We start from the raw sequence: 25,848 nt of genomic DNA, 5'->3' as shown, positions 1-25,848 counted from the left end.
CTTCTAATTACACGTCAGAAAAAGGAGTAGTGCTCATAAGAGCCAGGTAAACACAGCAGAAAAAGAGTAAAAGCAGGCTAAATGGAAAGGCTAATTTAAATACACAAGTCAGATAAGGAGCAGTGCTCACAAGAGTCAAGTAATAGACACTGCAGACAAAGGATTAAAGCAGATAAAAGGGAACTCTAAACAAAGGTAGAACATTCTTACCACTCACACAGCCGGCAGGGGAAGGCAAGGCTGGCAGAGACAGCAGACACAGCTGCACAGAAGTAAAATAATCAAGAACGAGGCTGGCTTTCTACAGACTCTCAGAACAAACACAGAAACAGTACAGGCACTGCTTGAAAGCAAAGGTAACTGAAAAGTAGTTCCTTCAGGTAAAAACAAGAACCACACACACACAGGGAAACAGAACAGGGCTTTGCTGGAGAGCATAGCTAACAGGAAACACTGAGGGAAACAGAACTGGGTTTTGCTTGAGAGCAAAGCTAACAGGAAAGTAATCCATACAGGTTCAACATGAAAATAGTAAATAGACCTGTTGCAAAGACAATGCAGGGAAGTTTCCTGGGTCCTTATAAAGGAAATGGCTGATGTCACAAGTAGGAAATGAAACCGAAACAGGAGGACCAAAGCAAGGCTTGGCTTCAAGGACACCAAAGCGAGGCTTGGCTAGCAGGAGCATCAACCGCAGGGAAAGGGCAGTCTGGAGATATCACAGAGCCAGATACTGAGAAACAATAGGTCTGGACAAAAGGGCATGGCCACAGCCGTGACAAGTAGGCCTTGAGACAGGCAGGGACCCACTCGATACAGCACTGCTCCCAGTGTCTGCAGGTCTAGCAGCAGCCATGTTTACCGAAGCTCCCAACGCCAGTGTGATGCTTGATGTCTGTCAATGAACCGGACTTGGCTCCAAAAAGGTTCTCACGTTGAGCCTGTTGAAAGTCGGGTACTTTTCTTCATACAAAGACAAAGGATTTAGTTTACAGGGCTATGGCTAGGCCCTTAACACTAGAGACACCAAGAATGGGTGTCTGTTCCAGCGATCGTTCAATTGCACCTGGTACAGTGCTTGAAGCCACTGGGAACTTTAGTGGACGTGGATGGGAAAGCTTCGCTGTCTAAATTAAAGGAAGCGATGGTGCCTGAAAAAAGGGCGCGGCACCTGAAAAAAAAAAATAGGGACTAAACTGCCCGAAAGCTGCCTTGTGACGAAAAAAAGGGGAAGGGAAACAAACCTTAAAAATTTACCTAAGAAAATAAAGGAAAAGGAAAACAAAGTTCCTGCAAACAGAAGCACCGCCGAAAAGGTGGACCGAGCAATGTGAGGAGATGGTGAAAAAGTAAACCCTCTCCTCACTGTGGCAAAAAAGCAACTTTGAGGTGACTGCGCTTGCATGGTGGACGGGAAGGCACTTGCCTGTGCCTGTCTCATGTTCCACAAAGCTCTTCATATGCCAGTCATAAGATCCGGACTGGGAAACACAGCCTGCGTTACCTACTTGTGAGAAGCTTGTCCTCAAAGAATAATAGTTAGCAAGGGCTTGGGAGGATTGAGGCCTTGGTTCCCTTAAGATGACGTATTATGAGGTGGCAGTACTTAAGGTCATCAAGCTACCGGGGGGGGGGGGGGGGGGGGGTCATGAGTAGATGGACCAACACCATACATCCCCTAATTCAGTTTGAGTTATTAGAAGGGGAGAGGCAGGCAGAAGCTGGAAAGGAAGCCCAATGTCTTCTTAGGCCCTCTAATTTAGGTATGGAAAGGTTTGAGGTAAAAGGGGTAGGGATTAATGCCTTTTTAAAAATTAGAGATTTTCATTTTGATCCTGGGTAACTGAGTTCAATTCCCACTGCAGCTCCTTATGACTCTGGGCAAGTCACTTAACCCTCAATTGCCTCTGGTACAAAATAAGTACCTGAATATATGTAAACCGCTTTGAATGTAGTTGCAAAAACCTCAGAAAGGCGGTATATCAAGTCCCAGTTCCCTTTCCCCCTTTTGCCTCCAACAACTCCTCAAAGGCTGTAGAGATGGCGATAGGGGGTATGGTAAAATTATGCCTCACCTGCTGATTTTCTTTTCTTTAGTAGCAGCAGATTAATTCAGGAACTGGTGGGTTGCTTTGTTTTCACCATCATTGTGGTTCAGACTTTGGAAACCCTGGTTTTTATTCCCACACCCCCTTCTTAACTGGTGGGTTGTGTCCATCTACCAGTAGGTGGAGATAGAGTAGAGATTACAAAGCTGAAGGCAGTGATACCAGATGGTCAGCTCCTCCTTCACTTCAGTTTGTGTCTCATCAACAAGTACCAGGAAGCCTTCCTCACCAACCATACACAACAGACACTTGTCAGTCCGACTTAGAGAAACCACAACTGCGATGAACTCTTCAGTGGTTTCTGTTCTCCCTTTTTTTGTGTTTGGGGGGGGGGGGGGACTGAAGACCAGGACAAGAACAGACAGGCAAAAATCACGGCTGACAGAGTGGGATCCTGGATTCATCTGCTGCTACTAAAGGAAAGAAAATTATCAGCAGGTAATGAATAATTTACCTTCCTTAGCGTATGCAGCAGATGAATCCAGGAACTGGTGGGATGTATCAAAGCAATCCCTAATTAGGGTGGGAAGTCGCCGTTCCCCAAGACAGAAACACCGCTGCAAAGGCAGCATCTGAGTAGTGAAAGCACACCTGTTCCGCCCAAGAGGTAGACAGCAACCTCATGGAACGAGCCTGCAATGCAACTGGCGGGATGCAACCTTTCAAAAAAATCCATGGAAACACAGGACCTGCAATCCAACAAGGGGGGTGGGGGGGGAATATAAGAGGCCGTCCTCCCACAGTAAGAACTAGCGAGAAAGACAAAAAAGATCTCGCTGAAAAATATGCAACATCTGCACATGCCAGAGAACCCTCCTAATATCCACAAAGCAGGAATTGCAGCAAAACAGCTCGGCATGGCTGTGCTAAAAATTGAGACATTCTGTGTACCGAAGAATTGGCAACCAAGAACACCACTTGCAAGCTCCTAAGCGAAGCCTTCTACAAAGGATCAAAAAGAGTCTGAAGCAATGCTCGGTAGCCAAGGAACCCTAAGCTAGGCTTGGAGAACAAGAACGAGGTCGCAGCAGCGAGGAGCAAAGCAGTCTGCAAGAAATGCACTACATCTGAGTGCAAAGCTAGGCCAGGCCCTTCTGCAACCCATCCTGCAGAAAGAAATCAATTCCTGAGGTACAGATGCCTGCAATGAAGACCAAGCATGGGCCACAACCATGCCTCAAAAATTCCTCTACACCTGAGAATACGCAAAGCGGACCATATACAAGATCGCAATAGAGCACTGCGTCTGAAGAACTCTATTCCTCAGAGTCAACCTCTCAAAAAACAAAACAAAACAAAAAAAACAGGCCGTAAGACCAAAGCGAGAGGGATCATCCACTCAATAAAGGACCCTGAAGGAAGAGCCCGGAGTCAAGTGGAATCCGAAACGAAGGCACCACCAGGAGCCGCACCATATCCGCATACCAAGGGCGCCATGGCCAATCTGACTCCACCAAAAAGAACTCTGCCGCAGAGAGGCCATGGAGGAAACACTAATCGAAGAACGTTCTCTGGCTAAGGAAGCAGCTGAACAACCAGCCCTGCTGAGTTGCCCTCTCTCCGACGACAGAACACAACATCTCGGCATCCAGCCGGGACGCCATCAGATCTACCTCTGGAGCTCTCTACCCGAGGCCAAACTGGGGAAGCACTGGTGCGGAATAACCATTCTGTGGAGACGAGAAGACAAAAAAAAAAAAGAACTCACCGTAGGAAATGCCTGCGAAGTGGGCCACAGAGAAACGGAACACAAGGTCCTCTACCCACTCCATGGGGGCCACATGCCCCGATGGCCACAGTCTAAGACTCACTGTCAAAGAAGCAGCCACCGCAGTCATGTTCTCTGAAGGCACAAGCACCGCCTGGCCCGCAATGTGTCGTGAAAGGCTAGAAGATGAGCAGCACCAAAAACAGGTCCAGGCGAGAGAGAGAGATTGACCACACTGTCCCCCTGTGCCATCCACCGCCCCGGAGGCGGAAGAACTAACTAACTACTAACATTTCTAAAGCGCTACTAGGGTTACGCAGCGCTGTACAATTTAAACATAGAAGGACAGTCCCTGCTCAAAGAGCTTACAATCTAAAAGACAAGAGAACAATCTAAAGACAAGTGTACAATCTAGAGGATGAGTGAACAGTTAATCTGATAGGGTGGATAGATTGGGGCATTCTATATTTCTCAAGCGGTTAGGCGCCGAAGGCAGCATTGAAGAGGTGAGTTTTAAGCAGAGATTTGAAGATGGGTAGGGAGGGGGCATGACGTATGGGTAAAGGAAGATTGTTCCAGGCATAGGGTGAAGCAAGGCAGAATGAGCGGAGCCTGGAGTTGGCAGTGGTGGAGAAGGGTACTGAGAGAAGGGCTTTGTCCTGTGAGCGGAGGTTACGGGCGGGAACATAGGGGGAGATGAGGGTGGAGAGGTAGTGAGGAGCCGCAGACTGAGTGCATTTGTAGGTAAGGAGGAGGAGCTTGAATTGTATGCGATATCGGATCGGAAGCCAATGAAGTGACCTGAGGAGAGGGGTGACATGAGCACATCGGTTCTGGTGGAATACAAGACATGCGGCAGCGTACTGAACGGATTGAAGGGGGGATAGATGGCCGAGTGGGAGGCCGGCGAGGAGCAAGTTGCAGTAATCAAGGCGAGAGGTAACGAGAGCGCGGACGAGAGCTCTGGCGGTGTGCTCAGAGAGGAAAGGGCAAACTTTGCCGATGTTGAAGAGGAAGAAGCGACAGGTCCCAGCAGTCTGCTGGATATGTGCAGAGAAGGAGAGGGAGGAGTCGAAGATGACTCCGAGGCTGCGGGCAGATGGGACGGGGAGGACGAGGGTGCCATCAACTGAGACAGAGGGTGGAGGAAGAGGAGAAGCGGGTCCAGGAGGAAAGACGAGGAGCCCGGTCCCGGACATGTTCAGCCTAAGGTGACGGCTGGACATCCATGCCGCAATGTCGGACAAACAGGCCGATATCCCGGCCTGGGTCTCCGCAGTGATGTCAGGTGTGGAGAGGTATAGCCGGGTGTCATCAGCACAAAGACGACACCGAAAACCATGAGACGAGATCAGCGAGCCCAGAGAAGAGGCGTAGATTGAGAAAAGAAGGGGTCCAAAGACAGATCCCTGGGGAACTCCAACAGATAGTGGGATGGGAGTGGAGGAAGATCCATGGGAGTTTACCCTGAAGGTGCGGTGGGAGAGATAAGAGGAGAACCAGGAGAGAACAGAGCCCTGGAACCCAAGAGAGAACAGCGTGGCAAGAAGTAAATCATGATTGACAGTGTCAAACGCGGCGGAAAGATCGAGGAGGATAAGGATGGAGTAGTGACCTCTGGATTTGGCCAGGAGCAGGTCATTGCAAACCCTAGAGAGAGCCGTTTCTGTCGAGTGCAGAGGGCAAAAACCGGATTGAAGTGGATCGAGGATGGCATGAGAGGAGAGAAAATCAAGGCAGCGGCTGTGAACGGCGCGCTCAAGTATTTTGGAGAGGAAGGGTAAAATAGAGATGGGGCGGTAGTTGGAGGGGCAGGTAGGGTCAAGTGAAGGCTTCTTGAGGAGAGGTGCGACAACGGCGTGCTTGAAGTTGTCAGGGACAGTTGCAGTGGAGAGAGAGAGGTTAAGGATGCGACAGATGGAGGGGGTGACAGTATAGGAGATGGTGTTGAGTAGGTTGGTGGGGATGGGATCAGAGGAACAGGTGGTGCATTTCGAGGAGGAAAGAAGACGGGAAGTTTCATCCTCGGTGATCTCAGGAAAGGAGGAGAAAGAGGCCTGGGTAGGTTGGTTGAGGGAGAGGGTTAAAGGGTGAAGAGGAGGTGGTGGCTTGGTCGTGAACTCAAGGTTGATCTTTTGCACTTTGTCGCGGAAGTAGTCGGCCAGTGATTGAGGAGAGAGAGAAAGGGGAGTAGGAGCGGGGGGGGCATTTTTAGGAGGGAGTTAAAGGTGGTGAAGAGACGACGAGGGTTGGAGCTGAGAGAATTGGTCAATTGGGTGTAATAGTCCTGTTTTGCACGGAATAGGGAGGAGTGGAAGGAGGATAGCATGAATTTGTAGTGGAGGAAGTCTGAAAGGGTACGAGATCTTCTCCAGAGGCGCTCAGCGGATCGGGTGCAGGAGCAAAGGTAACGGATGCAAGGAGTCAGCCAGGGCTGTGGATTGGTGCGCTTTGTGGGACGGGAGATGGATGGTGCGAGGGTGTCCAAAGCAGAGGAGAGAGCGCTATTGTAAGCGGAGACCGCTTTGTCGACAGTTTCGGAGGACGTAATGGAGGGGAGGAGATTAGAGATAGTAGATGATAAGGTGGAGGGGTCAATAGCCTGGAGGTTCCTGGAGGTGGTGGTTAAAGTTGGACGGGGTGGAGGGGGGGTGAAGAAGTGTGAATGTGATCAGGTGATGATCGGAGAGAGGAAGAGCTGAGACGTGGAAATTGGAGGGTGAGCCAGAGGAGGAGAGGACGAGGTCAAGACAATGGCCGTCACGGTGAGTAGGGGTGGAGCACAGCTGGAGGTTGAAGGAGGATGTTAGGGTGAGGAACGTAGAAGCGTGAGGGTCGGATAGGTCATCAGCATGTAAGTTAAAGTCTCCGAGAATGAGGGACGGAGATGAAGGGTCAAGAAAGACGGAGAGCCAAGCAAAGCCAAGCAAAGAAGGAGGCAAAGGCCTCTCCAGTCCGAGAGACTCGCATCCATGACCACCACCATCCACTGCAAAGGTGCCAAGGCATCCCTTCCACAGGGATGAAACGTGGAGCCACCAGTTCATGCACAGCCGTGCTAACAGCCATGGAAGGCACTGCTGACACTCCTGGGACACAGGACACCACCTGCCGAGAAGAAAGACCTGTAGACATCACATAGGAGCACAGCACACGGCACTACCTCTAAAGTGGTTGCCACAGAGCCCAAGACATGAAAGCACTGCCAAGCCTGAGGACTCTGTGCCCTGAGCAGACTGTGCACCCGAGTCTGAAGCTAGATCCTCCAGTCCTCGGTCAAGAAAAAAATCGTACCAGAGCTGTCTGGGATGGGACAAGGCGGCTCATTTGAAGCGTGACCACCCAGCCCAAGGATTGCAACAGCGAGAAGACCCAGGAAGATTGACTCTCGGATCTTGTCTAGAGCGGGGTGCACTCTGATGCTGTCCTTGTGGAGAATGCCGCAGGACTCCCAATACTAGGAAAAAAGGTGAATGGAGCCATAGCTATGCTGAAAGACAAAGGCATCTGATGGTCCTTCTGTGGTGCGCCTTGTTTTTTTGGGATGCACATCAGCCGCTCTGGGAGCTTCTCTGGGGCAGGGGGCTTCTGCCCCCCCCCTCCCGTTAATTCTGCTGCTCCATATGGCTATCTGTTGCAGAAGTCTGGTAGGGGAATTCAGCCTTTGGAGAATTCTGGCTTGTTTCCTGTCTGTCTCCACTGATGGACTCTGCCCCGAAGAGGGGATGTTTACTGTCCAGCTCAGGAGTAGGGTCCATTGCTCCCCTTTTCCTCTATTTGGAGGGAGTCTTTTCAGAGACGTTGCCCACAAGACTCCTTTTAGCAACCTGCTACAGGCTGCAGAGCCTGTGTCCCGAACTGCTCTCTTTTTTTTTTTTTTTTTTTTTTTAACAGCTGATAACAGCAGCAAACAGGTCTGCTGTGGATTAGAAGTTTTTTTGTTTTCTTTCTTTGGTGAGGAAGGCTGCAATCCAAACCAACAGCCCAAAAATCTGGAAGGAAAGGGACCACTGGGTGATTCAGAGACCCAGGCTACCAGTTATGCTCCCAAAGTTGGCACAGAACCCAAACACCCCCTAAGCTCAACTGGCCAAAAGGCCCAGGAGCAGGCCCAAGAGACAAATCCAGGAGCTAAAAAGACACAGTCTATCACCTGTAAGAGATAGATATACTGAAGTGAAGGAGGAACTGACCGTTGGTATCACTGTCTTCAGCTTTGTAATCTCAATCTCCACCTGCTAGGTAGAAGGACACAACCCACCAGTTCCTGGATTCATCTGCCGCATACGCTAAGGAAAGAGCTTTGTGGACAGAATAAGTGATGAACTATGTTCCCCCAAAACACTAGAGGTGGTGTGTGTGTGTGGGGGGGGGGGGGGGGGGGGGAGGTAGCCTTCTTCCACTACTCCCAACAGATATTTTATGATGCCAGAGATAACTGGAGATACATTACCCAGGTTACTCCTGAAGTATAGGGGAAGTGAGACAGGATTACTAAACCCAATCTATCTAGGACTAGGAAGTTAGAACAGAAGGGTGAACCACTCCACATGATAGTTCCAAACTACTGCAGGTTATTTTAGGAGCAGGTGAATTGGAGACACATAACATTATGGCTTCCAGGATAATACAGGCAGGTACAATATAAAGAGTCTTCACAGGGCTTATATTACTTCACTGACTTGGGCTTACAGCTGGTAGGATGTCCTCTGAAAAGGGTTTTGTTCCCCCCCCCCTCCCATATGTGGTGTGAGTGTACACAGATTTACATATTTGGGAATCAGATGCAACACAGAAAAATGAGGGCAAATAAGATCATACGGCCTATCCAGTCTGCCCATTCATGCCATCTACTATCCCTTCCTCTCTGAGATCTTATGTACCAATGGGAGGCCATTCCGCAAATTCACCACCCTTTCCATGTAGTAGCATTTCCTCAGGTTATTCAAGTTTATCCCCTTTCACCTTCGTCCTATGCTCCCTCATTTCACAGCTGCCTTTTTTTTTTTTTTTTTTTAATATTTTTATTGAAGTTTTTACATATTGATCATAAATGCTGATAATCACAACTTAATCATACTTCCAGTACATAACCCCCCTCCCCCCCAACTTTCCCCTAGTGCGGTTGCTAACCGGTATAGGTTCATGATATGTCTTTACTCCATGATCAAATCATGGGGCTGTCATTAGTCTGGGGGCATCCAAGTCCACTCCATCCTTCAGCCTCCAGGTTGAATATTTGTCCCATTGTTTGTAGAATTGTGTAATCCTTCCTGTCTTTATTGCTGTTAGCTTAGTCATTTGATACACATAGTCCATTTTATGTACCACCCGTATCATCGGTGGTAAGAAAGATTGTTTCCATGCTGATGCTAACACAATTTTTCCTGCTACCATCCACATCGACGCCAAGCGATGTGTTATTGAATTTATGCCTGCCGGTTGGAATTGCAATAGGCATGTCTCCATCTTCATTGGATAAGGGCTCCCCAAGAATTTCTCTAATGTTTTAATTATTTCTTGCCAATATGCCTGTGCTTTGGGACATATCCACCAAATATGTGCCATATCTCCAGTCTCTTTACATCCTCTCCAGCACCAACTACTTTCTTTCTTATACATTCTCGCTATCTTATTAGGTGTCAAGTACCACTGGTATAGCATTTTATATCCATTCTCAACCAATGAGCTAGAAATAGATATTTTAAGCAGATAGCTCAATGCTTTTTCCCAGTTATCACTGTCATATTTCTGTTGCATAACCTTTTCCCATCTCTGAGTGTATCGTTCTAATGGGTTTGAATGGGATCCCAACGCTCTATATAGACGGGAAATACATCCCCTCTGACTTCCCCCTCCTATAGCCTTTTCTAGGGCTGTGTCGTCAAGGGTAAGCTCTCTTTTAGCTTTTCGTTGTATGTAATCCTTAACCCTCTGGTAGTGATATAGGTGGGACATAGGGAGTTCAAATTCCTCCTGGAGGTCTGCAAATGGGATCATATTCCCCTCTTCCCATAGCTGATATATTGCTACCAGCCCTTTTTGTTTCCAGACTCGAAACACATTGTCTGTCGCCCCTATCGGACATCCCATGGCTGTCTGTATTTTCATTCGTTTAAAGTGTTTCCTGCCCGGGAGGAGTTTCTGTCGTAACACATTCCAAGTCTGGAGGGGAAATCTTATTGCGGGGGGTGCCCGCCGAATGCATGTTAGTAATTGATTCTGTGGAGCCCATAATATGGCATCTGGTCTCTCTATCTTCAACCAGTGTTTTTCAATCTGTAGCCAAGGAGGTGAGAAATTGGAACCCCATCCCGCCAATACCCTCAGTTGGGCTGCTTGATAATATTGTTTAAAGTTGGGTACCCCCATGCCCCCTCTATTCTTTGGTTGATACATAATATCTGCCCTCACCCTGGGTGGTTTGTGTTGCCAGATGTATGCGAAGACTTTGCGCTGTAGGTGACGAAAAAAATGGTTTGGAATCGGTAGGGGCAATGCTATGAATAAATATAAAATCTTTGGTAGTAGCATCATTTTTACTGCCGAAATCCGTCCTATCCATGATAATTCTAGCCCTTCCCATCTTTCCAGTTCCTTTAACAATTCCTTGATTTTTTGTGGGAAGTTAGCCTCATATAGATCTACTAATTTAGCTGTAAGGTTAACCCCTAAATATCGCAAGTATCGACTGACCCACCGAAAGGGGTATTTTTGACTTAACTCCAGTGTCATCTCATTGGAGAGGCCTATCCCCATGATCTCTGACTTAGCCATGTTCACCCGGAATCCCGCTATCCTCCCATATGTCTGTAAACACTGCATCACCCACGGTAGTGATTCCCGCGGGGATGTCAACGTAAGCAAAATGTCGTCTGCGAACAGCATAATCTTATGTGTCTCCTCTCCTATGGTCAAGCCCCGTATATCTACATGTTGTCTAATATGTTGGGCCAACGGTTCCATTGTAAGTGCGAATAGTAATGGAGACAACGCACATCCCTGACGTGTACCCCTCTCAAGGTAGATCAAATCAGATCTGGTTCCATTTATTCGCAGAGAAGCTATAGGGTTCAAATATATTAATGTCATCCATGAGACGAATCTTCCTGTAATACCTATCTTTTCCAAAACTGAAAACATGAATTGCCACTGAACTCGATCGAACGCCTTTTCGGCGTCGAGGGACAATATCAACATCGGTTGTTCTGTGTCTCTTGCCTCATAAATCAAATGTATGGCTCTACGAATGTTATCAAAAGTCTGTCTCCCACTTATGAACCCCGTTTGATCCCCATGCACTAATTTCGGCATAACTTGTTGTAGACGATGGGCTAGGATTTTTGTGAAAATTTTATAGTCCGTCCCCAAAAGGGAAATCGGACGATATGACTCACATCTCTGAGGATCTTTACCTGGCTTCAGAATAAGTGTTATGCCTGCTAGCCGCCATGAGTATGGCAGCTCTCGATGGGGCTCCATTTCATTAAATACTCGAACTAATAGCGGGGCCAGAATTTTATTATATCTTTTATAAAATTTGTTTGTGTAGCCATCGGGCCCTGGTGCTTTCCCATTCGGTAGGTCCTGGATTGCCCATTGTACCTCTTCTAGAGTGATTGCATCAGATAGAGCCTTTGCCTCCCCAGTTGTCAATTTTGGAAGTGTCACTTGTGCCAGATATTCCTGGGTGGCTTGTGGGGTTGCTATGTCTTCAGCCTGATATAACCTCTGATAATATTTGTAAAAGGTATCTTTTATGTCTTCCAATTTAGTGCCCATTGTGCCCTCTTCTGTTTGGATCGTGTGTATATATGAACTTAGGTTGCGTTTTTTAAGTTTATATGCTAACAGTCTCGAGGGCCTATTCCCAAATTCAAAGTAAGTTTGTCTAGCTTGCTGTAGATGTTCTGCTACTTCTGCTAGCTGTATCTCTCTAAGCGCTAGTCGAATACTATGTATCCTATCTTGTGACTGTTGTGGTAGAGGGTGCTGCTGAGCTTGTATGGTTAGCCCCATTAATTCCGCATGTAGTGTTTGTGCATGGGCCTTTGCTTTCTTTTTCACATGTATCTGTATTGTTATTATTTTCCCCCTAACCACTGCTTTCAGACCTTCCCAAAGTATTTGCGAAGTTACTTCTCCGTTATCATTATGATCTAAATACTCCTTTATCTCCCCTTCCAACTGCAAAAGCATCTTAGGGTCAGCCAGTAGCTCATCCGGGAACCTCCAGGCTGGAATCTCCGGAGGTCTGACTACCCATTCTATTTCCAATAAAACAGGTGCATGATCTGACCACGTTCTTGGAAGTATTTGTATCTCTATTACTTTAGAGAATATATCTGGTGGTCCCAACCACATATCTATACGAGAATGGGAGTCGTGAACCGCAGAGTAGTAGGTATAACCTCTGGATTTCGGATGTATCTGTCTCCAAATGTCCAGTACCTGCCAGTTATCTATAAATTTATGTAGTTGCGCTCTTTCGGATTGGGCATATCGTATCCCTCCTGTTGTGTTATCTAGTATTGGGTGTAGTGTCAGGTTAAAGTCTCCTCCTATTAGTAAAGTGCCTTTAACATGTTTGCTCAAGGTCTTGGATATTTCCTTATAGAAGGTACCTTGCTGAGTGTTGGGTGCATATATGTTCAATAGGGACAATATTTCATCTCCCAACTGAACTATTAACAATAGGTATCGTCCCTCTCTATCCCTTATTATCTCTTGTACCTGCCATGGTTGTCTATTTGTCAGTATTATGAGGACTCCCTTTTTCTTTTTCTCTTTGTGGTTCGATGCAAAATATATAGAATTGTTTCTCCCCCCCTGGCATAGGTGTTCTTTAGTTGGCAGCAGATGCGTTTCCTGTATGAAAGACACATCTGCTTTTAGGCGTTGCATCTCTTTAAATAACAACTGTCTCTTCATGGGAGAGTTTAATCCCTTGACATTAAGGGTCATGCAGATCATGTTATACATTGTTTTTTGTTAAATAGACCGTCATATTCTAAGTTTATGTGTGGACTGCTCCCGAATATCTCTATTTTTCTTCTACCTATTCCGGACATCCGTATTTCTTGCTTTTCCCTTCTATTACCCTCCCCTTCCCCCCTCCCCCCCTTCTCCCTCCCTACTATTAGACACATCTGTTATTATTGCACAGGTGTGTTTTCGGGGAAGGGACCTCACCCCCATTATTTGTTCTTGCATATCATTAGTGTTTTTTCGCCTTCAAGTGGCTACTTATTAATCCCTTCATATAACCTTTCCATATCATACTCTTTTCATGAAATAACAGTATACAACTTTCTACAACTTATAACATATCAAATCTGTCAAACATTTCCCAACCAGTAAGTCTCACTCTTCAGTTGGTCCTCTCGTTTCAGTTTCGGATCTTCTTTGAATTCAGAAGTTGTCTTTCTAAGTTTTTATTCAGGATCCGTGTGCATCCAAATCATGTCGAAGTCGAGAGTCTGACTGTTGCCGACAAAGTCGTCCCTTGCCTCTAGTGACTCTCTGCCACCGTGGCTTTGGTAGATTAGTTTTAGCAGATTGATGTGTTGCGCTTTCAAAAGCTTTTGGCAATTGCTCTCTTGCGTCTTCAAGATGTCGTATTTGGTGAAGTTTCCCCTCTTTATAAAAGCGTAGAGCAAAAGGATAGCTCCATCGGTAACGTATACCTTCTGCCTGTAAGAATTGAGTCAAGGGCCTTAGCTCCGCTCTTCTTTTCAAAGTGGCGGCTGCCAGGTCTTGGTAGCAAGCAATATTGTAGGACTCCCATTGAAAATCTGGGGATTCCCTAGCTGCTTGCATGATCAGTTCTTTTATTTTAAAGTCACCGAAGCAGGCAATTAGGTCTCGCGGTTTATTAGCTCTTGGCGCTCCCAACGCCCGGTGGGCCCGCACTATTTGTATGTCTGAGGGGTCTTTGTTAACTTTTATTGTTGCCAGCCATGCACTCGCTATTTTTTGCACTACTGTCTCACAGTCTGAGTATAATGGTACTTCTGGCAGTCCTCTGAATCTCAAATTATTTCTTCTATTGCGATTCTCAAGATCCTCTAACTTGTCCCATACTTGTTGAAACTCTTGTTTAGATTTAATTGCCTGCTCATTTAAGCTCTGTATGGCCTCCGCTTGTTCTTCTATCTTGTCTTCGTTCTCTGCCACGCGGACTCCCAAGGCCCCAATCTCACCTCTCAGATCCGCCCCCAATAGCGTGAGGTCAGATCGCATAGCTTTAAGATCTGCCTGAATCTCCTTTATCCAGGATCCGATGTCTTGCAAAGTAGTTTCCTCGGGCTCCGGGACATCTCCCGTTTCAAATAAAGGTGGGGAGTTATGCGATTGTTGTTCTGGTGATAGATTGGCTCGCTGTTCCGCCGGAGCGCCGCCATGTTTTTTCGCCGATGCGTTTTCAAACGCAAACGCTGATAGATCTATCATGGCTGCTTGCGATATCGATGTCATTCTTTCGGCTATTACTTTAGCTCGCTGCTCCGTGTTTTCTGCTTCAAATTAAAGCTCTTTAGCGGGATTAAAATGCTTTATTTGCTCGGGGTGCGACGGAGCTCCCAGTTCACGCTGCCATCTCCGTCGGTGACGTCACTTCCCTCCCACAGCTGCCTTTGAATTTAAAAGATACTCTGCTCCTGTGCATTTATGCTATATAGATATTTAAACATATCGCCCGTCTCCCTTCCATAGTTAACATATTGAGATAATTAAACCTATCTCCATTTGCTTTATGACAAGACCTCTGACCATTTTAGTAGGAAAGCAGAGGGCAAGATATAGCTACGTTTACTATCCCTTCCTCTCCTTTAAACATACCTGTCCAATGGAGGTATTTTATCTTGGGTAGAGAGCTTGTATTAGAGCCAGGGCATTTCATACGTGGGGGAGGGGGGTATCTGGATTGGAGGGGATAGAAGAGTGTCTAAAATAGGCGAGATATGGTTTTAGGCAGCTTTTTTCCCCCAGAGTCCAAGAAAGGAGCATGGTCTAACTTGGGGAATGGTTGGAGAAGGTGGGTAAACTCTTACTAGAAACACTGGGAAGTTTGAGGAGCAGTGGGCTCCTACATCCTATATAATAATAATTCTCACCTCCAACGTTCTGTCTTGCCTGGGACCGTGGCTCCCTTGGAGGTGGTCTGCTAGGCTCTGTAGATCAGATTCAGACGCCACTGGCCGCATTATGACGTGATCCCACACAGCTGATCGAAACCCACGAACTGACGCTCAAAAAACAAACAAAAAACCACAAAAAGGCTCGAGACTTGCTGCTGCCCTCCCCAACCTGCCGCGCTGACCAACCACCTTCAAAAAAAGCCTAGCGGCTGACGAGACTGCTGCCCTCCCGAACCTGCCACCCTCAAAAAAACAACCAAACAGCTGACGAGACTGCCGCCCCCCCCCGAACCTGCCGCGCTCACCGAACGCCCTCCCGAACCACCACTGACAGAACAGACATCTCCTGCTGCCATGATACAGGCGCCTGACAGGTAGCTCCGAAATCAAAACGAAGATGATTACAGTCATACTCAGAAGCCTGTAACTGTTCTGCGTAAGTGTCCTACTGGCTATTATCTCCTGCGACGAAAAGAAGGAGGGGGAAGAGGAAGCAATTCTCACGGAAAGGGGGGGGGGGGGGGGACTTCATGTAGAGCAACCTTACATTGCCACTCACACAGGAGGGGGTGGGGGCCGGAACTTCGAACGGAAGGGGGGGGGGGGGGGGGAACCGCACCTAGGATGGAAGGAGGGGGTCATACAGACACACACACTATGGCACACTGTAGCTCAGTGTCACACACAGTCTTTCACTCTCTGTCTCAATACCACACACAAATACACTTTCTCACTACCCACACCTGTGCACCTGCAAGGGCTTGCCAGAAGGAAGAGGATATGGAGACACACACACATACTCTCACACACACACGTTCTCTCTCACACACACGCAATGCCCGCCCCTGTGGTCCTGCAAGGGCAAGGACTGTGGATGTTACTGGAAGAAAGGAGTGATGCAGAGCACACGTACATTGGCACTCTCACAACTCTGTCACACACACACTCCAAGGAAAAAAAAAAAGGGGGACTGAAAATCCAAACACCGGGGGAGGGGGGGGGGAGGGTTTTCCTTTAAAACAGAAACAGGCCTTTTTTTGCTAGTTGTATATATGAAGCATTCTAACACTGGGAAAAGCTGAAAGGGGACAAACATTGTTGTAATGTTTAAGGGGGAAGGGTGGTAGATGAGTTAATACGAGTGAAAGTTAAATGTAACAGAGTAAGGGGATGTGGGGGCTAGTTTTGGGGAGATAGTAAGAATTCACTCATTTGTTAATGATTGAAGGGATAACATGAGGGTTTATCACTGGATATGCATCTCTTTGCACTTGCCGGGGGGGGGGGGGGGGGGGAAGAGGAGGGGAAAAATAATTAAAAAAAGGATAAAGGATGACAGAGCAATGCCTGAAACTATTTCAAGGGCGTAACTCAGCAAAGATAACTCCCACTCAAAAAGCCAGCTCAAATAGTGCAGTAGTCAACTTGCCTGCTATCCTGCGCTTTAGAGAAGACCGGTCTGAATCCAAGTCTTTTTTTAATCCTTCTATTGGAGAACTTCGCCCAGAGGTAGGGTACAGAGACGCATGCCACTTCTCAGGGTCCCAGACACCATCACTGTGAAACAATCATTAGATATTTAGCATCAGTACCATGATAGTCATTTTAGTTAAAGGATTACAGGGTTAAGTGAAACCAAAGCAATGAATATGAGAAACCATCAGCTGCTAGAAACAGAACCCTAGTAACAATTTCTTGTTCTTCAGCACATGTACTCCCACCACCTCTCTCTCTTCACAAAGATGTGACAAAAACCACAGCAGAGAGACTCATTATATATTTCCACAAATCCTACATCAGTCATGTGGAGCAGTAGCCTAACGGTTAGTGCAGCAGCCTGAGAACCAGGTTCAATTCCCACTGCAGGTCCTTGTGACCAAGGGCAAGTCACTTAACCCTCCACTCCCCAGGTACAAATAAGTACCTGTATACATAATCAACGTGGTTTACATATTAACCACTGAATTGCAGTATATCAAATCCCATCCCCTTTTCCTCTTAAGTAAATTTATCTAAGTCTCAAAATAGGAAATTTAGCACCAGCAACACTGATGGCTCCCATAAAAATAAAAGCCCCTCCATGAGCAGAATGAACATACCTGTCATACTTATCTGACAGACAAGGGGGACGATGTTTACAATGAGGATGCTCTTTAATATCTAACAATTCCTCCTAAAGAGAAAGGAAACAATGAAGTGTTAGCTATTTGAAACAATCCTGACAGCTACTACTCACACTTTAATACCACTGACTTTCAAGACTAGTTACCAGTTGTAGTTTTCTAATTAAGTACAAGAGTCAAAGACAATGGTGGGAGATGAGAAAGGGCACCTTCTACTCCAACTACTCGCTATTGCGGCGAACAGCTATTTTCTTATGATATGCTGGAGTAAGCAGATATTTATATCTATTTTATTTTCACCACCTTTTCTCACTCTTGTAATCAGCACGAATTAGAGATACTATCTTGCAATGCTTACAACTTTGAAAGCTTGTTACCTCACCACGGTGAACGGTGACTTGTTTACATCACACGCTGGAGTTAGCAGTTAGTTTCAGTCTCATCTTCGTTTTTAAACTCCTAACATTATTATGAGCCAGGCATACCTCCCCTCGCTGTTTATACTTCAGAAGATGGTTACCTCACTGGTCTGATTCATTTTATAGTTCACCTGACAGTATTTCAGTCATTATGACTATTTACATATGATTTATCTGTAAAGATGTATTTTCATTTTCTTGTACAGGCATTGAATTGTCTTCAAGCACATCTTTCTGTGTATCTTCTTGGGGAGATATTTTAAAAGAAAAAAATTTCTTAATGATTTTATCCTAATAAGGCTGATGATGATAGGTCATACTGGGTAGTGAGTAATACTATGTCTATCAATCATCATTACTACTGATTATCTAGAGACATTCTCCAGCAATCATATTTCTGACAAGAACCTGCATTATATTCATAATTTTGCATATTTACATTGTTGACTAACTTACGCTAAGCACACAATTTTTTGGTTTAGATCATCATGTGTTATAATTTTATTTATTTGTGGGATGCTATATATGTTCTAATATGCTATTTTTCAACTAATATTGAAGAATTTTAAGTATTTGTGGGATGTTATATATGTTTTAATATGCCAAAATGTATTTGTTTAAAAGCATTAGAGTTTATATATGTATGGGAAAATTAGGTTCTTACCTAGATAATTTTCTTTCCTTTAGTCATAGCAGATGAAGCCATTACGTATGGGTTGTGTCCATCAACCAGCAGGGGGAGATAGAGAGCACTCAACTTTTCACAGTGCCTCATGGCCAGCCAGCTCCACTGCCTCTTCAGTATTTGAAGCTTCCAAAGCAGTATGGCAAACCGCAATGGGAATAACGAACTTTCCTCACAGCGAACGATGGCCCCTTAACAAGGGCATGAACTCAAAAGGAGGGAATGAACACATCCTCCTTATTGTATAACTGGAGGGGATACACGCAACCTCCTGGAGGGAATGGACTCATCCTCCAAAACAAACTGGAGGGAATGGACTCATCCTCCTATAAGTGAACATGAATCCTGAAGACTGTTTTCCAACTTTCTCCCAAGGAAGGAACTTCAGGAAACAAGAACAGAACCTAAAATTCACAGCATACAATCATACAGGGAGGGCTCATGGCTTCATCTGCTATGACTAAAGGAAAGAAAATTACCAAGGTAAGAACCTAATTTTCCCTTCCTTGTCATCAAGCAGATGAAGCCATTACGTATGGGATGTAACAAAGCAATCCCTATATAGGGTGGGAACAGGTCACACCACGCGCTAACACTTGTGCTCCAAAACACGCATCCCTCATAGCAGCCACATCCAGCCTGTAATGTCGGACAAAAGAGAGCTTAGAAGCCCATGTTGCTGCACTGCATATCTCTTGACGAGAGTGCGCTCCAGTTTCAGCACAAGAGGAAGAAATCGCTCTGGTAGAATGCGCCTTAAAGGCTACAGGCGGAGACCGGCCGGCAAGCAAATAAGCTGAAAAGATAGAGTCTGTCAGCCAGCGGGCAATAGTGGCTTTAGACGCTGGAAACCCTCTGCGAGGACCTGATAGCAAAACAAACAGATCATAGATCCTGAAAGAGATAGTAACTCGCAGATACTGCAGCAGAGTCCTGCGCACATCCAACAGGTACAACTGCCCAAAAGATTCTGGAAACTCCTCCTTATCAAAGGAGGGCAAGAAAATAGGCTGGTTTAGGTGAAACACTGAAACCACCTTAGGCATGAAGGAAGGCCTTTAGTGTCAAATCTTTCTCCGATGCTCGCCGAAGCGGCTCAAAAGGAGAAGCCTTCAAAACTAGCCCCAGGTTCCAAGCTGGACAGGGTGCTCGCACGGAAGGCCGGAGCACCCCACTAAGAAACCGTGCCACATCTGGATGAGCAGCTAAAGACACGCCTTCAACCTTACCACGAAGGGAGGCCAACGCTGCCACTTGCACCCGCAGGGAATTATAGGCCAAGCCTATTTCTACACCATCCTGCAAAAAGTCCAGATCGGCGAGACAGGAGCCCACATGGGTGTGATCGCTTTTGAAGCATACCAAGACTCAAACTGCCGCCAAATCCTGGCATAAGCCATGGAAGTGGAACGCTTGCGGGCCTGCAGGAGAGTGGAAATGACTGTGTTTGAATAGCCTTTGTCCCTCAATTGAGCCCTCTCAATCGCCATGCCATAAGACCAAAGCGGCCAAAGTCCTCCATGGCTACCGGGCCCTGTGACAACAGGTTCGGTACCAGAGGTAAAGGAAGGGGAGCCTCCACTAGCATCTGTCGGAGGTCTGCATACCAAGGCCTCCTGGGCCAATCCGGGGCGATGAGGACCACTTCTCCTGGGTGCAGCTGAATCCGCAGGAGCACGCGCCCTATCAAGGGCCACGGAGGGAACACATATAGTAGGCCCGGAGGCCAGGGCTGAGTCAAGGCATCCAACCCTGCCGAGCGAGGATCTCTCCGTCTGCTGAAAAAGCACGGGACTTTGGCATTTGAACTTGTCGCCATAAGATCCATCACGGGCTTGCCCCATTTGGCACATATCTGCAGGAATAATTCGTCTGCTAGTTCCCATTCTGCTGGATCGATCTGATGCCTGCTTAGATAATCGGCTTGCTGACAGAAACTGAAGATGCAGCTCGGCCCAGTGGCAAATCTGTTCGGCCTGCACGGCCAGTGCTCTGCACTGAGTGCTGCCTTGTCGATTTATGTAGGCCACTGCTGTCGTGTTGTCTGACATCACTGACAGCCAATCCTTCCAGGGTCACTTGAAAGGCCAGAAGCGCCTAAAACACCGCTTTCAACTCCAGGCGGTTGATGGACCACTCCGACTCCTCGGATGTCCAGAGACCCTGGGCATGCTTCCCCTTGCAATGTGCGCCCCAGCTCTTCAGGCTGGCATGTCACTACTAGACACCAATCGGGGAGCGCCAGCGACATTCCTTGCCGCAGCATGCTGTCTGAGAGCCACCACTCCATGCTGAGTCGGGCCGCAGGGAGCCAAGAAAGTCTGCATTGATAATCCTGAGAAACTGGAGACCATCTTTGAAGTAGGGAATACTGTACAGGTCTCAGGTGCGCTCTCGCCCAGGGCACCACTTCCAACGTGGCTGTCATCGATACCAGCAGCTGGACAATGTCCCAAGCTCGCGGGCAGGGCATCCTCAGGAGCAGACGACCTGATTCTGAAGCTTGCACCGCCTTAGCTCGGGTAGGTATACATAGCCCGAGTCTGTGTCGAACGTGGCCCCCAAATATTCTAGAGATTGCGAGGGGGTCAGGTGACTTTTGGCCATATTGACGACCCAGCCTAGAGATTGAAGTACTGAGACCACTCTGGCTGTAGCTTGATAGCTCTCCGTTACAGAGTCTGCTCTGATGAGCCAGTCGTCTAGGTACAGGTAAACCCCGATACCTTCTTGCCTGAGCAAAGCAGCTACTACCACCATTACCTTCGAAAAGGTTCGGGGAGCTGTGGAGAGGCCAAAAGGCAAGGCCCGGAACTGGAAATGTTTTCCCAACACCGCAAACCTCAGAAACTTCTGGTGCGGGGGGGCCAAATTGGTATGTGCAAGTAAGCTTCTTTCAGGTCTAGAAACACGAGAAACTCTCCTGGCTGTACCGCAGCAATGATGGAGTGCAGGGTTCCCATGTGGAAATGCCGCACTCTCAGGGACTTGCAAAGTCTCCTCTACCGCCGCCCGTTTGGCGGCAGAACCGCATTGGAACTCCACAAACACGTCTCTTACTGGGGCGTTGAATTCTATTCTGTAGCCATCTCTGATCAGGTCCAGAACCCACTGATCTGAGGAAATATTGGCCCACTCCTCGGCAAAGAGGGAAAGACGTCCTCCAATGACAGGAAGCGAGGAGGGGGCCGGCGCACCATCATTGAGAGGGTCGTCCCTGAACTCCAGGCCTAGAGCCGGTGGCTGCGGAACGTTTGTCCGAGCGAAAGGAGTTCCTCTACTGAAGAACAAGCACGAGAAGTGAACCCAGCAGAACGCCCTGGGTGGTACCTTCTAGCTTCACGGAAGCGAGGTCTATAAGAGGAGTGGACCGCCTGGCCCTTGGAGGAAGGCCTCGGCCTATCTTCGGGCAAGCGCTTGGGTTTAGGATCTTCCAGGCCTTTAATTTTTTTTCCAACTCCTCACTAAATAGGAGAAGGCCTTGAAAGGGCAACTTCACCAACCTTTGCTTAGAGGCCATGTCCGCTGCCCAATGTCGTAGCCAAATAAGACTGCGAGCTGCCACTGCTACTGCCATTTGTTTAGCCGAAGCTCTGACAATATCATAAAGGGCATCAGCCAAAAAGGACAAGGCTGACTCCAGCCGCGGAGCCACATCCGAGAAGGGCTCCGCTCCATCTCCAGGCTGTTCCACTGCCTGTTGCAACCACGCCAGGCAGGCTCTAGCAGCATAACTGCATGCAGATGCCCGAACAGTAAGACCTGCAATTTCAAAGGACCGTTTAAGTGCTGCTTCCAGCCTACGGTCTTGTATATCCTTCCGGGCAACTCCTCCTTCCACAGGGCGGTGCACCACAATCTGAAGGGGAATTAGCCTTTCTACGCTTTTCTTTATGCCACGTATCAGGGAAAATAGCCTCAGCGGGCAGTCCCAGGCCAGAATCCACCGGGGTGGGGGGGAACGACGACAATAGAAGGGGCCTCAGACAACCCTTGAGGGAGAGCTCTTTTCAGCATGTATGCTTTATGCAATAACACAAAATCAGGGGAGAAAAACTCGCCCTGTTCACCCAGATCCCGTCCGGGGCTAGCTGCTCCCTGAATAGCCTCAATTCGAGGTCCCCCCCCCCCCCACGGGCTCTGGGCTCTCCGTCTCTACGGAGGCCGCGCCATGCGGAGAATTCAAAATGGCGTCCGCTGCCAGCTCTGAGCAGGAAGAATCATCGCTCGCCATGCTCGGGACGGCTCTTACACCTGTACAGCACGATTTACAGAGCCCTGCTGCTGATTTACGCTTGCCAAACCGTGAACAGCGCCGTCGCCAAAATGGCGGTTTCGCGCCAAACGCCCCGATCGCGGGCCCACCCCAGAGGAGTTAGAAAACACTCTTACCTCACCGGACCGAGTAGCACAGCTCCGGTCCCATAGAAGAATCAAAGGAAAACCTCTGTTCCATTTTGGGGGTTTTTTTTTTTTAAACGATGTGAGGAAAGCAGAGGTAATAAGAACTCCGGAGGCTCAGATGAGTGGGAAAGGACAGGGAAAAGCGAACCAATGTGCCTGCATCCACTGAGTGGGAAAGGACAGGGAAAAGCAAGCTAATATGTCCATATCCACAGGGGCATGGCTAAGGCAGGGAAAGGGCTAACCTATGTGCCTTCAAAGGGAAGCTGTTATAGCCTCTAACACCTGGCAAGCCAGGAGCCACCCCCAGGCAGATTTTTGATGGAGCTCGAAGAAGCTGCAGCCACCCTTCTTGGGGAGATGGAGAATACTGAAGAGGCAGTGGAGCTGGCTGGCCATGAGGCACTGTGAAACGTTGAGTGCTCTCTATCTCCCCCTGCTGGTTGATGGACACAACCCATACGTAATGGCTTCATCTGCTTGATGACAAGGAAATATATATTTTTCACCATTTTTTCTTTTATAATATTGAGTCCATACTGTGTTTATATATGTTTTAATATGCCAAATTTTATTTGTTTAAAAGCATTAGAGTTTATATGTGTATATATATATATATATTTTTTTTTTCACCATTTTTTCTCTCTTTTATAGAGTCCATACTGTTTTTATATATACACATTTTTGATGTCTTATTTTTTAGATTGCTGTTTGCCATCTATTCTAGAAACTTAATATGTTTAAGATGACTTATTCATGTTTATGCGGTTGTTTTTATTTTTGCATTTTATTGTCAGACCCCTGAAGCAGGCGCTATTTAGTGCTGAAACACAGCCTGTGTCGGTCGGGTCATTAATAAAGAACCTTTATTGTCCCCATCTTGAAGGCCCAGTGTTGCTTCTTTTGTTTTGTATACTTTCTGTGTATGCTGTATTACCCTCTCTATTTGTGTTAGGAATAGAAAATGACATGGGGACCCACAGTAGCAAGGACAAACTTTGTCCCCGTGTCATTTTCTACTCTGAAACCTATTAATGAACAGTACTGTTATTTATGAGTGATGCAGAAGACGATATTTTGGAAAAACAAGCAAACATGCTGGCCACAACCAGCTAAGTTTGCATGGGGGATCTGTACATTCCTGCTACCAGCATGTTTTCTATTGCAGGAAGAAGTATGGAAGGACAGGAGAGCTACACAGAGTCCTGAGATCGTTGATGACATTCATCCACAAATTAACAAATCATAATGGTGGCAACATTGTAATATTTGGTCCTTAAACCAGCTTATTCATAATGGTACTTTCAAAAAAACTTTTACCCATCTTTAGGATGAATCTCATCTTCCTAAAGTCACAGTTTTTCCAGTTGGTTCAATTTCATGCTCTCAAATCCACCAAATGGTGGTTTCACAAGATTAATCGACTAATCAAATTATAGAATTTTGTCTCTAAACACTGTACTGTTATGTATAGTGCTTCAGTTTTCTACAAGTCTTTCCTGTACACAAAGAAAACTACGGCCATCATACACAGAAAGTGTGGGAAATTGATATTCAAGACAACTTACATAATAGCAGCCATACTAGGTCAGTCCAATGTCCACCTAGTGCAGTATCCTGCTGCCAACAGTGGCTTCCCCCATGTCATCTCAATAACGAGACTATGGATTTTTCCTTCAGGAACTTGTCCAAACTTTTTAAAACTAGCTACGCTAACAGCGGTTATCATTCTCTGGCAGCGAGTTTGAGCTTAACTATTCACTGAGTGAAAAAATATTTCCTCCTATTTGTTTTAAAAGTATTTCCATGTAATTTCATTGAGTGTCCCCTGTATTTTTACTTTTTGAAAGAGTGGATAAAAACGTTTTAAATAAAAATTAAAAAAAAACAATCATCAATTCACCTCCACACTTAGTATTTTATAGATATCAATCATATCCCCCCTCAGCTGTCCCTTTCCCAAGCTGAAGAGCCCTAATCTCTTTAGCTTTTCCTCTTATGAGAGGAGTTCCATCCCCTTTATCATTTTGGTCACTTTTCTTTTAACCTAATTTTACTCTGAGGTATAGCAACCAGAATGACCACAATACTCAAGGTGAGGTAGCACCATGGAGTGATACAGAGGCAAAATAGTCGTCTTATTTTGCATCCCTTTCCTAATAATTCCTAGCATCCTGCTTATTTTTTTTGGCTGCCACCACACACTGGGCAGAAGAGGTCAATATTGTCCAACATCTAGATCTTTTTCTTTAGTGTCGACTCGTAAGGTTGACCCTAATATCAGGTTAACTATGATTTGGATTATTCTTCCCAATGTGCATCAATTTGCATTTGTACACATTAAATTTAAACTGCTATTTGGATGTCCAGTCTTCCAGTTTCCTAAGGTCTTCCTGCAATTTTTCACAATCCTCATTTGTTTTTACAACTTTGAATAGCTTTGCAAAATTAAAAAAAACATACAGAAAAAGAAAACTACAAATAATGATAGGACAGACACACAGAAGGCAATAAAACATAATAAAAGCAAGGGTAACTTGATCTGATTGGCTGTAATCCCTGGGCCACCCTAATCTCCAAAGGCTTGTCTGAAAAGCCAAGCTTTCAGATCTGCCTTAAAGCTTTTGAGACAGATCACTATGCAGGGAAAGGGGCAGAGAATTCCAGATGTGGGGAAAGAGGAAGAAAGCAGTGTCCAGTTGTTTAACTAGGTAAATTCGTGGCTTTGCAGAACAAGGCAGTGCTCTTTTACGGAACGGAGGCCCCTTGCAGGAGAATAGGGGATAGTAAAGCAGGAGAGAATCAAGGGTGCCTAACCTGAAAACATTAAAATGGCAGAAGGGCAACTTTGTAAGGGAGGTACGTGATCAAAGCGGTGGGCATAGTTTCATTTTCCAGATCTCTATAAATAAATCCCACCTTGAACGTTCTGAAGCTCACTCCATCTGTGGCAGTGAAGCCCTGAACTGCTGTAGTCCTCCTGGTAGGGTAGGCTATTCAGGCTACTGACCCCCCGCACTCACCCACGCCCCATCTGCGCCCTAGGCCACGCCCCATCTGCACATAAAAAGCACCCTCAACTTTTTAAACAACACTCTGAGGTTTCAAGAGTTCGAAGCTCTGTAACCACTTTTAAGCACACACCATCTCTGCCCCGCCCTGACCTATCAGAGAAAGGAGCGTCACAGCTGCAGCACGCTCACTTATCAAACGGAGGAGCGCCACACCGAGAGGGAAGCCAAATAGAAGAAGAGAGGAGCGTC

General features: G+C 46.7%; 1 protein-coding gene across 1 annotated transcript in view; it reads right to left on the bottom strand.

Annotated features, from left to right (window-relative positions):
* The window catches only part of EIF4ENIF1 (eukaryotic translation initiation factor 4E nuclear import factor 1), a 229,477-nt gene that overhangs the window by 193,790 nt on the left and 9,839 nt on the right, over positions 1 to 25,848 (bottom strand). The window contains 2 exon segments of the mRNA XM_030217483.1: positions 16,384 to 16,511; positions 17,054 to 17,127. Of these exon segments, the coding sequence (XP_030073343.1) occupies positions 16,384 to 16,511; positions 17,054 to 17,127 (202 nt within the window).

Source organism: Microcaecilia unicolor, chromosome 11, assembly GCF_901765095.1.
Source record: "Microcaecilia unicolor chromosome 11, aMicUni1.1, whole genome shotgun sequence".
NCBI classification, from domain to species: Eukaryota; Metazoa; Chordata; class Amphibia; order Gymnophiona; family Siphonopidae; genus Microcaecilia; species Microcaecilia unicolor.
Note: the sequence above shows the minus strand (reverse complement) of the source record. Positions and strands in the feature narration are given on the sequence as shown.